General features: G+C 44.2%; 1 protein-coding gene across 3 annotated transcripts in view; it reads right to left on the bottom strand.

Annotated features, from left to right (window-relative positions):
* sema5ba (sema domain, seven thrombospondin repeats (type 1 and type 1-like), transmembrane domain (TM) and short cytoplasmic domain, (semaphorin) 5Ba) overlaps positions 1–12,095 on the bottom strand; it is a 149,390-nt gene that overhangs the window by 15,700 nt on the left and 121,595 nt on the right. For all 3 annotated transcript variants that reach the window (XM_041950326.1, XM_041950328.1, XM_041950327.1), the window contains 4 exons: positions 3,584–3,701; positions 2,908–3,089; positions 1,570–1,713; positions 650–797 (listed from right to left, as the gene is read on the bottom strand). In XM_041950326.1, the coding sequence (XP_041806260.1) occupies positions 650–797; positions 1,570–1,713; positions 2,908–3,089; positions 3,584–3,701 (592 nt within the window). The remainder of the gene's footprint in view (positions 1–649; positions 798–1,569; positions 1,714–2,907; positions 3,090–3,583; positions 3,702–12,095) is intronic.

The following is a 12,095-nucleotide window of genomic DNA, read 5'->3' as shown; positions in this document are numbered from 1 at the left end:
TATTGATTACTGTTCCAAACTGAACTCCAGGTGGTCCTCCGAGACATTTAACAGACATTTTTCTGTAAGCATGCTGTGACGAGACTGACTCCAGCTGAGCCATTCAAGGTCAGGAGAGAAAATCAATACCGCGTATATCTGTGCTGTCATCATCACCTGCTCACCTCTGTAATGATTTTGCCCTCACTAAGTTAGTGTCGCTGCTCAGCTACACACACAGTTACGCGTACAGATTAACATCTTCTGACAAAGCCACAGCAACAGCAGGTCTTCAAAAAACTTTCATTTGTCCTCAGGCTACTGAATGTCTGCACACAAGCCTGCAGGCTCTGTCATAGAGGCGTGGAGACAGATTCCATTAAGGCTGACAAATCGTCTATGTCTTTTTTGTTTATCTTTGTGTGTCTGTCTATGTGTGTGTGTGTGTGTGTGTGCATGTACTCACTGCATAGTGAGTACAAGTTCTTAACAAACAGAGTTTGGCCAGTCCTCACAACTTCAAAGGGCAGTTTGAAGGTTAAAACTTGGTTTTAAGGGTTAGTTTAGAATTAAGTTTAGGTTAGGGTTTGGTAAAGGTTGGGGTCAGGCATTTAGGCATTTAGCTGTGTTTGTGTGTGTGTGTGTGTGTGTGTGTGTGTGTGTTTCCTACCAGTGCACATCCCGGGCAGCTGTTGCCATTTTCACAGGTGCGGACCCTGGAGTGGACGCCTCCCCCGCACTCAGTGCTGCACTTGGTCCAGGAGCCCCATGGGGACCAGAAGATTGGCTGAGGACAGGACACCCCTTCATTGCAGAACCTGTGGAGACGGCAGTGGTGGGAGATTGTAAGAGGATTGAGTGAAACAAAAATACAGCTGCTGTAGACTGTGACTTGGACTGGAGTCTGACTGAAGTCACAAAAATGATGAATGAGACTTGACTTGAACTTGACCTACTTGAGACTTGATTGCCTAAAGGATTTGAGATTTCAAAGCAAAAACAGTCTCAAGTTTTGACCTACACACACACACACACACGCACACACATACACACACACACACACATATATATATATATATATATATATATATATATATATATATATATATATATATATATATATATATATATATATATATATATATATATATATAAATGTCTTATGGAGCATGGTGGATGGCTGGGCACACCAACGTCAGACTTTGCAGCCCATCTCCCATTGATGGTCAGTGATGATTCTAGTGTCTTTAAACTCACTTCTACTGCTTCTTCCAAACATTAACCAAGTAATCTTACTTGCCTAAACAGACTTGTCCTGCAGATAGTGGTGCTACATGAGAAAACAATTAAATGGCTTGCATGTTAACATTTACATGGAGGCAATGACATACAACCCAATTTGCTATTTAGATTTAACTCCCCCCAAAAGACATAAAATCACCCAAAAGCTTTGGTATCAACTGAGTAATATGGTTGAGTAAAGACAGGATCAATCTAATTTCTACTGCATTACTCTACACTACAGATCAATTGCATCATGTTTTCATGGAGTATCAGAGTGACTTTATGAACGTATCTGTTTATCCTCACCTCTCATCCCTGCTCGGTCCCACACACACGCGGCCACCATGTCGGGGTGAGGGGTTGTTACAGGAACGCTGGCGCAGCTCAAAGCCTGTACCACAGGTTGTGCTGCACTGTCCCCATGACGACCACGGCGTCCAGCCTCCATTTCTATGGCAACAGATACGTGGAAAAGTATTAGCCACCTATTTCACAATGCTTCCAAAACCTGCACAATTATTCACCAGTGCTTTTAGTGTTATTCTTTCGCTGGGTGTTCTCTAATGCTAAAGGGGGGAAAAAATATTGCTTTTTAGCTTTGTCTAATCATTACTCTGATTCGGAGCTCCTGGAAACAGAAATGCAAACACACAGGGAGCTCATTCTGACTGGGAAACATTCATTCAATTTGCTTAAGTGCTTTGTTCCTGGGTAGCACTTCTCATGATTTAATTGCCACTTTCTGCAAAAGCACAATTCAATTTCGACACCAAGGATGAAATCTGGCATAGCTATGCAGTGGGATGAAGGTGCCTAAGCTCTGTCTCCGCTCTGTTCTCTGTAATGCTGATTGGCCCATTCCCCTGCAGACAGAGGCGGTGAGAGGTGTCACAAGGAGAGCCTGGATGTCACCTACGTTTTCTAATAAGACCCCTCACGTTCATGATCTTTCTCATGTTCTGTCAGCGTGTAAATTGTGCCCTGTGGTGGATGCTTCAAAGTCAATCAGGACATTGCTGCTAGAGTAGTGGAGTTAAAGAAAAGATGTTAGAGTTCTCCCGATCCTGGACCAGACTCATTTTCAAAATGACAGGCTTAATGTACTCAGTCATAGAATTTTTAGATATATTTTAAACTTCATTATGTCCAATGTACTGGGCCAGAATGCAATATAAGCTCACCAAACCTCACTTCGTACTATCTTTTTTTACTTATGATATACCGTAGATCTTATTGTCATATATCATTTGCAACTAGTATGCTGCAAATCCACAGCTTCAGCTTTGCTTTAGGCAAAGTACACACATTTGTAAAGTACCTTTCAAACGCAGAGAAGCACAGAAATGCTTTATGATTTATAAAACATATATATATATAACACAATAAAATAGACAAAAAACAACAACAACAGGAGTAATATTGGTTCCTCCACTTTACAAAAAATGACTTTCTTGTCTTTTTTCCATTGACTGAAAACATCATACTATTATTTCTTAATACCACAGACCCGACTGGACAAGTGATATTGTTTTGTATATGCCTTGAACAAAATCAAGATCATTAGGTTTATCATACATGATGGTGATTGATGGTTGTTTTTTCATTACCATCATCACTGTAACAGTCAATCAACCTTCTTCCTACCTCGAGCAGTTGGAGACTTCGATGGTGGGGCCATCGCAGTTCTTGCCTCCACATCGAGGGGCAGGGCTGTCACAAGACCTGGAGCGACACAAGCAGGAGCTGACACCATCCACATCATCATTGTTGCAGGGTTGCCATGGCGCCCAGGGTCCGAAGCCACCGTTGGTGGTTTGGTTCCGCAGCTGGAAAACAAACATCAGCCGTGACGAGAGGGAGACCAGGTCAGCCGGCATCAGTCTGGGTTATTCAACCATCCAGCACACGAGCCAGTGACGGCTCAGGGTGCAGCAGAGGTAGTGAAGTAGATTTAGAGTGCTGCAGGACTTGTGCTGCCAGACAGGACTTTTCCTTCTAAGATGGAGAGTAAGCTTTTTCACAGGATTATAGGGGAATACATTTGCAGCAATTCACTTCACTTGAGCCAAATTCAATCCAGTTGATCTCAGTGTAATCTAATCCATTTCACTTCAGTCCAATTCACCTATCTTTCTTCCTCTACTACTCCTGCATCCTGTGCCGCACACACTCAGAAGCCGTCAGTCATGGATGACGCCAACCACTGTGACATGTGAGAGATGGCATCAGCAGGGTGCCCGAGTCTAATGGCCCCATGAGGACAGATGTGATGCTGTGTTAGCCTTTCTCGCGGTAAACACTGCCGTGACGTTCCTCTTACCGGACAAACAGTGATGTTCTGCTTCCACTGACTCATGTTGGAACTGTCCTCCAGTGTGGTGCATCTGCGCTGCCTGAAGTCCCAGCCACAGTAGGGGTCCCTCGCCTCCAAGCACAGTCTGCAGAGGACCAGAGAGAGGAGGAGGAGGACGGTGCAAAGTGAGACACATTTACATTATGGTGAATGTACCAGATTAGTCTGTTTTACATCTGTATTCCCTGCACAGACTTCCCATAGCCACCCTAAAAATAAGATAAATAAATAAATAAACTTAATAAACCAATATTTTTACACACAGTTTCAATATGCCCCAAGTCTTGGACTGAACATGATGTTGGCTTGCACTCCGGGGGTGTGGAGTACGAATCAATGTCATAGATTTTTCACAGATTCTAGACATGAAATTCACCACATTTTCTATAGAAAAAGGCAAAGAAGTGCTGTTGCAATGAACACTGTAGACTACATCCTCATTGACATTTATTTACTCTGAAATAAATGTCGAGAGGAACTTAAAGAAAAAGTAATAAACCAGTGACGCCAAAATGCAAAGAATGTATAGTCCAGAGTTAAAAACCAGGCCACTCCTGTGACTCAGCCACAGCAGAGCACACTGGTCTCAGATCTGCTGTACAGTACATTCATTCTAAAAAACAGAAAGATGACAAAATCAGACTGTTCAGTGTAACATTCCTCCCTCAGCGCTCACACAAACAACACGGTACATCACCCAAACAGCGATTAAATATTTGTAAGCTCCTCCAGTAAAACAAAGGCTTAATGATGGCTAATTAAATCTAAAGCTGTTAATGACGGGGCTAAGCCACCAGAGCTGATCTGGATGCCTCAGGAATGCAGGATAAAGGCATCAACTGAATACCGTCCCTCTCTCTCAAAGACTCCCCCTTCCTTCCTGCCTCCTCTCCTTTCCTTCATATCCCTCTTTTGCCTCTCTCTTTCTTCCACTATCCACCCTCACTCTCATCCAACTCCCTCTCCTTCTCGACTCCTTCATCGCAGTCCTGTAGGTTCTCTTCCTCCTCTCTCTCCATTTAGATGAAAGGAGAGATTCTTGTTGTTGTTGCTTTCTTTGCTGGCACAGACCTCCATGGTTTATTTGAAGAGCCCTGTAGCGTTTTAGCCTGGAGGTTGAGGAATCTCACAGTGTTGATATAGCTTTCTGTGCCAGGTCTGGGGCTCCGTGGTGAACCCGAGGTCGGCTTAGATCCAATAAAGACATTACCGCGTAGCCAGCACATCAGAGGTGACCCCATGGACGAAGAGAGAGAGAGAGAGCGAGAGAGAGGGAGAGAGAGGCCGTGGTCGTAGGTGATCTGCGGCGCAGCCGGAAGAGGACGACTTCCTTCATGAGCGTGAGACTTTCATCGCTAACCTTCTTGTGTGCCACTTTAATTAAGCGGCACTATTACAGCGACGCCGGATGCAATCTCCAGTACAGATGGAACAATAATCATAATGAGGTTGGCCACATAGTCACAGTTCAGTGAACCTAATAGTTCATTTGAAAGGGCGGAGGGAGGAGCGAGTTGCCATTTTGGATCAAGGTCGACTATATTGTATCTGTGACGGTTTGATGTGTGGCTTTTCATCGTCAACGGCAGCGTCTCATTTGGATTTCTGATTGCCAACAGGCTCACCTTCAACACTCACACACACACGATTACAGAGATCAGGAAAGCGGAACAATTAATAAGTGTGTATTTCAAGGATGGAGTAGGTAATGTTAGAAGAAAGGGAGAGGAATGAGAGATGTGAGGCCTAATTAGCTGGAGGTAAAGTGTGCTGAGACGCAGGCTGGGAGGCTTCTGACCTGAGGGAAAGACAAGTTCAGTTCTGGATTCGTGTTTGCATTCATTTAGAGCAAAACGCTGGTCGAAATCTACTGAGCAGCTCAAGCTGTAAGCTCTCGAGGCAAGAAAAACTGAAATGCTGACAAATTGGCAATTGATGGCAGTGCAGGTACGGATGGCGCTTACTGCCATGAGGCATGATGTTCACACAGCTGCAGGCGCATGAGGGCTCACAAGAACACGCACACCAACAACATGAGGTACGCTAATCCACGCATGTCTGTCTGTAATGGATTGTATTGGCCAATCAAATCCAGTGCTCTCTCTGTGCTCTACTGTGTTTTGTCTTCTCCAGCTGGGCACTGAGTGTGAATGTGAAAAATTATTTCATTGGCTCAGTCACGGCAGTCACTGGGGCAATGTACGGCAAGAAGCAAAATTTGCTGAGCTTTGATGGTTACAAATCCGTTACTTCTCCTCTTATTAGCAAAGAGCAGTGTACAAAACAGCGAGCGAGCCGCTGAATCAGCCAGTTAATGCTCATTCTGAGAGTAAGTTGAAGACAGGCCAAAATAAAACTTGGCCGTTTTGCAATGTGTGTGCTCTCTGCTAACCAACACTCAGCCAAAAAATGCTTGGGAGATAAAAACAAAAGCATCACTCTGTATGACAGTTGTATTCCAAATCACACTTGAATGACATCTATACATATCACATCATTTTCTGCTGGTGCAAAACAGTAAAGTACATTGATTTCTTTTATCCTGATGGCAAAAACAGTGTATTATGACATACATAGCATACATAATGTATTCTACTGGTATTGAATTGGGACACAGCACGGGTTTGCAGTCTCAGTATTTTTTCCAATAATTTCCTTCACACAGGGCCATTTAATAAACGAGGATTTACTATTTGAGGGGAAAAAAGAGGGCGTACAAAGGCGTTTATCTCCCGCTCTGACCTTTCTGCAGCTGCATAAAACACTAGCCAAGCGCTCTCTGCTCTCTTGTCCTGACGGCTCACCGTTTTTTAAAAACAGGGCCGCTGTAAAAGTCAATTAGAGGCAGCGTGGGTGGAGAGAGGGCCGTGTGATGGGAATAGAAAAAGCTAATTTCTGTAACAGGCAGTGCAGAGGGATGTCAGCCCGGACAGGAGGCTGACTCTGCAGATACACAGGAATGTAGGCATCTAGACTGTGTGAGAGAGTGTGTGAGTGTGAGAGTGTGTGTACGTCATCAAGTGTTTTCTGAATGTCCGTCTTATTGTGTACACTGTAAAGGCATGTCTTTGTACTGTGTGTGTGCCACCATGTGTGAGAGCATCGCTTTTGACAACTGCATCGCACTGGCTGATACTGAATTCAGCAGCATGCATGCCCGGTGGCACAGTATATCAAAACAGAGAAGCTATGGAACATGGTTTAAACATAAATTTTAAACAGAGAGAGCTGCAAAACCCACCAGTCTACATAACAATACGTCTGGACGAGTGGCATTGGAAGATAAATCTGCTGGATTCTCTCTGTGGGGGTGTAATTGGCATTTTAAATCGTTTGTGAACGTTGTAAAAACCAGCGTCTCCTTTTATTACAGGCCCTTTAACAACTAGACATAAAGACAATAGTTCACCTCGCCTTTAATGGCAGGCCGTCAGTGTATAATTGCAAATATGATCACCAGTGCTGATAAATTATGGATTGGAATCAGCCATTATTAGTTGTAGCACTGACACTCTGGGAATACGTTAGCAAAGACTGTCTGGAGGGTCTGATTCAGTTAAACATATGTCTGCATACGCAGGCCTCCCTCCATCTCTCAGCATAAGCTATGTCATTTTTTGCAGCCGCTCCCAGGAGACCACCGTTGACAGGTGCTCGCTCCTCATCCTCTCTCCAGGGGAGAGAGCCCGTCCCTGGGGTTTTTTTCCCCGCTGTGCTGGGCTGAGCTGGCCATTCAGGAAGTCTGCTCATGATGAATTGGAAACACAGAGAACTCCTGCTAGCACTCAGCGCTAATACATCCAATTAGACCCAGTTGGAGCCAGGCTGAAGACTGATGGTGCCGTGTCCAAAAAAAAATCAAGAAAACAAAAGTGAGGTGGCTGTCTGCCAAAAACTGCCTACTCTCCTTCATGAGCAATTTTAGCCCCTGGTGAATAAAAAGGAGCTGCATCATCGCAGAGAGCCAATGAGGAGGCAGAGGCAGGCGACAAAACAGAGGGATAACAAGGAAATGTAAGCATTTTCACAGGCAGGATAATAGACAGCAGAAAGATGAGACAAATAGGACAAGAGAAGGTGAAGCTGCAGCACTGAACTGTTGTCACTTCATGACTGCAGGTGGAGTTTGACAGGATCGATGTAGTCAATTCACCTGGATCCAGAACTGAATCTGCTTATGCAATCCTTTGCAGGGTCACAGTGGGTTGGAGCCTATCTCAGGTCACATAAGGTAAGAGGCAGGTTGCACTCCCGGCAAAAGGGCTGACATATTCATACAGATAACCCCTCACACTCACAATCATCCCTATGGGCAGTTTAGAGAATTTAGATTCACTGATGAACCTGCATGTCTTTGTGGAAAGAAACCCAAGCAGGCACCAGGAGAACATGCAAGTCTGAATTCAGAACCTATGAAGTGACAGTGCTAACCTCTGCCCCACCATGCCACCCTTCTTTTTGAGTCCCTTATCAACCATCTTTCAAGATACGTAACCAACTAGAGTCACGACTAACTAAAACTGAAAGATTGAGTTGAGACATGTAATGATTTCTTGTTGTCTGAGGCCTTAATGTTCACAACCTGTAGATGGAACCTGAAACTATATATTTCAGAAATTACTTTCATCAAATACTGGAGGTCCTGATAATCAGCTGAAGTCACTGATATGATGCATATGAACCTCTGAGATTCCAGCAGCTGGAACTGGGGTGACACAATCATGCGGCTTGTTTCTCTGGATGAGACTCATCACTCACTGTTGGTCTCGTTGAACTGCAAAAACACACAGTGCACCCTACATCCAGCCATCAAAATCTTTAAAATCTTTATTATTATGTTGTGAGCACAAGTAAAAAAAAAGACTTTAGGAGCTCAGAGGTTTCATTTTGGTCTTTAATTAGCTTACCCACAGAATTAACGTGTTTGTCATTTCCACCCATGAAAGCAGCAATCACTTGCAACTTGGATGTTTGGGATGCTGCTGTTTGTGTACAGAGAAGATTACTGGGTTTGATAAGATACTCATTATCCTCTGAGCTTTGTAAATGCAGGTGGACATCGTAGCCACTTGCTTGTTTTTAAACTGAAAAGGGGTCAGAGCAGAGCAGCATCAGGGGATTTAAGAGGTGGCTAGCCAGAGGTTGCCACACAGTGCCGGTCCAAGACATGGCTGAAAGAGGAGGGTGGGGAAGCAATATAGACTGAACTGGAGGGAGAGAGAAAGGGACAGAGAGCAAAATGATTACACTGAGCCGTGGCCAGAACAAAGCCTGTAATAAAAGTAACAGCATTCTGGAGCAGTAATAAATACATCCACTGTGTGAACACCATCTCTCTTTCTCTCTCAGTCCTTGGCTGGTGAAGTGTTCCTCTGATTGGTCATACAGGCTTAGCAGCAGTGAGCTCTGGAGGCCTGCTGACAGGCTGCCAGCCCCGGCCGGCAGTAAATTGGGTTTGTTGGGGACGGGCCTGTAAGCTCCCCTCACACAGAGACACACAGGGAAGCCCACATCCCGGTATAGGGACCCTATAGGGACTAATGCTACAGTACAACAAAAGCTGCACTGCAACATGTCATATACATTGGTTTAACAAGTGGCCACACACACACACACACACACACACACACACACACACACACACACACACACACACACACACACACACACCCACTCAGATGCTGTGGCAGGGATGCTGATGGTCAGTGGTTTTCCTCAGCGGCCATTTTAGTGTTTTAAACTGCTGCTGCCAGGTCACTGTTAATCACACACACACCAGCACGCACTTATACACACACACTGCAAATTGAACCGAAGCCCCTCAGGCAGAAATGCAACTATCACCAACAGGACGATTGTGCCTCTTGTAATAAAATGTAATGATCACGTAAGCAGATGTGTGAGCGGTGGTTTGGCTGCGGGAACAGCTACAGAAAGCCTGATTTGTTCCGTTTCATCCTCCTCACCAGTATCTTCATAATTTATTCAGCGTTTCCTCCTTTGCCTCCTTCTTGTAGTTATTTCTGTTTCCATATTTTTTCTTATCTTTTCCTTTCTCATGCTGTTTCCTCTTTCTCCTCATCAGCAAGTGTGAAAAAAACACTCCGAAAAGCTTCCATAATTCACTTGAAATGCTTCCCTGTCTGACACCTTCAGTTTCCACAAATGCAGACTTGTCAGCCCTCTCGTTTTTCCAGGACCCCCCCCCCCATTTCACCCTTTTCTCCTACTGTCCTCCTGCTTAGATATTTTCCTGTAAATCTCCTGTATTTTTAACCTTTCTAAACAACCACGAAAAGGTTGGCTGTAATGTTGACAGGAAGTCATCACTCAGCTGGCACCCTCCAATGGAAGAAGAAGAAGAGGCTGATGGGTGAACGTGAGCGGGAAAGAGTACCTGCCAGAAAGGCTAAAAGTTTGTGCAAGCATCTCACCAAACGGGAGGAGGCTTACCCGAACTAAATGAAGATGTCAGTCGAGGTGCTTTTTGTTAAATATGCCACACATGTTTCAGTAGATCACACAGAGGGAGAAGCGAAATCTGCCAAACATAAACCGCAAATCGGTAAACTAATAGTAAAGAAAATTAGCATAGCGTCAATTAGTTGCTTTGAATGTAGTGCTTTTTGCAGGGGGTGTAAGCGCTATGCTACTGACCAATAGTTTCATCTTGTATTTGGCAGCGTGGACAACCTTTATTCCCTCAGTGAAAGGAAAAGAAAAACTCTGATGGATGCAACATCGCAGCCAAGCTAGCATGCTACTGCAGCCAAAATAAATCACTTCACTAACAGAGCAAGATAGAGAGATAGGTGTTGGGTGGAGGACAGAGTGGTGCGGTTAGCCAGAGGTGCCGGTTGGCCAGGTCAAATATAATTACCACAAGCAGAGGACAAACACACACGAGCATTTGCACACACACAACAGCAAAAGCTGCAGCATTTGTCTGCTATCGCTAAAAGGCTACAAATCACCGGCTGCTGAGATGGTTTAGCATTGAAACAAAAAAAAGCACTTCAGATGATGCAAATATTACTCTTCTCTTTGGATTGCAGGGGTTGCCAGAGATGCCAATACGGATCAATAACAGAGGAAACCTTAACGTTAAAAGCACTTTAACGTAATTGTGTTTCCAGACTGCAACAACTGTAAGCATTCATTCAAACACACTGCCTGCATTTTAGCTCCATGTTTAAGCAATTACAAACTTACATACATGAAGCATTTTTGCATTACAACTACAGGCACAGTCCATGCTATTCCATTACATGTCTGATATTCTCTAACAAAGCAGATAAGTTAGTCCATAAATCATGTCTCACCTCCTCTCTGCGGCTGTGATGCCAGTCACAGCACAGTCAATACCTCCGTTCTTCTATAAAACCATCTGAGTTTATTCAGCCGCTATCAGCGTGTGAATGGATGTATGGCTGTATGTGAATGGGACGACCACACACAATGCACAGGCGATGAGAAGAATGGCTCATTCAGTCAGCTGTACAATGACAGGGAGTGTGTTCAGATAAAGAGAAGGACTGCAGGTGGGTGTTTTTCACCAAGTCTGAACAGAACTCCCAGCGAGTCGGAAAAAGAAAGTTTAAAAAAAAAGAAAGGAAGAAAATGTAGTTAGAGCTGGACCAGAGCTTGGTGGTAATGTGGTACAAAGCTACAGCAATCGCAGTACTTTGGTGGTGTCATGCAGGTTTTTGGGATAATTGTGGACCAAATTGAATGAATTTACAGCAGTTTTATCTGAGAAATTGTGTTGAAACTTGATCTGAATTGCTAATCTTGGAGTGTAATATTTATGTATAGACATATGGTGGCTGTGATTCTTCAGTTTCCCATGTTTGCAAGCCTTGAATCAACAAGTCTTTAATCTGCTACAGCTGCACACGTAGCAGTACAGGGCACACTGGGACCAGGTTCAGGAGCTGTTTAGTGGTGAGGCCAGTCTCAGTTTCCAGAGGGAAGGTCTTGACAAACATCCTGAGAAAAGCTCAGCTGGGCGAGCTCCCTCAACAGATTCCAGTCAGTCAGTCATCAACAAAGTTTGCCTCCTGCTATGTTCCTCCAGATCAGCAGCTTTAGATTTCACGCATAGGTAGGAACAAATGCTTTCCAGCTCCATAACACTCACACCGTGGTGAGAGTTTAAGCTAGTTTAGTTCTGCTAGCCCCTCGAATTCAGCGAGAAGTGTGGCCTTGTGCCACAGAAGCAGGGCAGCGATAATAGCAAAAGTGCATCCTGTCAAATTCTTGTATACTTTGATTTTTTAGGGAAAGGGAAGTTCCAGTGAAAAACTTCCAGTAAAACATGCATGCAAATGCACACAAATCTTCAACCCAGCAGCACAGAAGATCTCTACAAGGGGTGGAAGATTAGTGTCATCAGTTCAGCATCTGACCAAATGTGAAATATGGTCACAATCTCTCCTTCTGCTCCTGAGTTCTGGTGAATAATGGCCAGAAAATGTTT

The sequence above is a fragment of the Chelmon rostratus genome, chromosome 13 (assembly GCF_017976325.1).
Source record: "Chelmon rostratus isolate fCheRos1 chromosome 13, fCheRos1.pri, whole genome shotgun sequence".
Classification (NCBI taxonomy): domain Eukaryota; kingdom Metazoa; phylum Chordata; class Actinopteri; order Chaetodontiformes; family Chaetodontidae; genus Chelmon; species Chelmon rostratus.
Note: the sequence above shows the minus strand (reverse complement) of the source record. Positions and strands in the feature narration are given on the sequence as shown.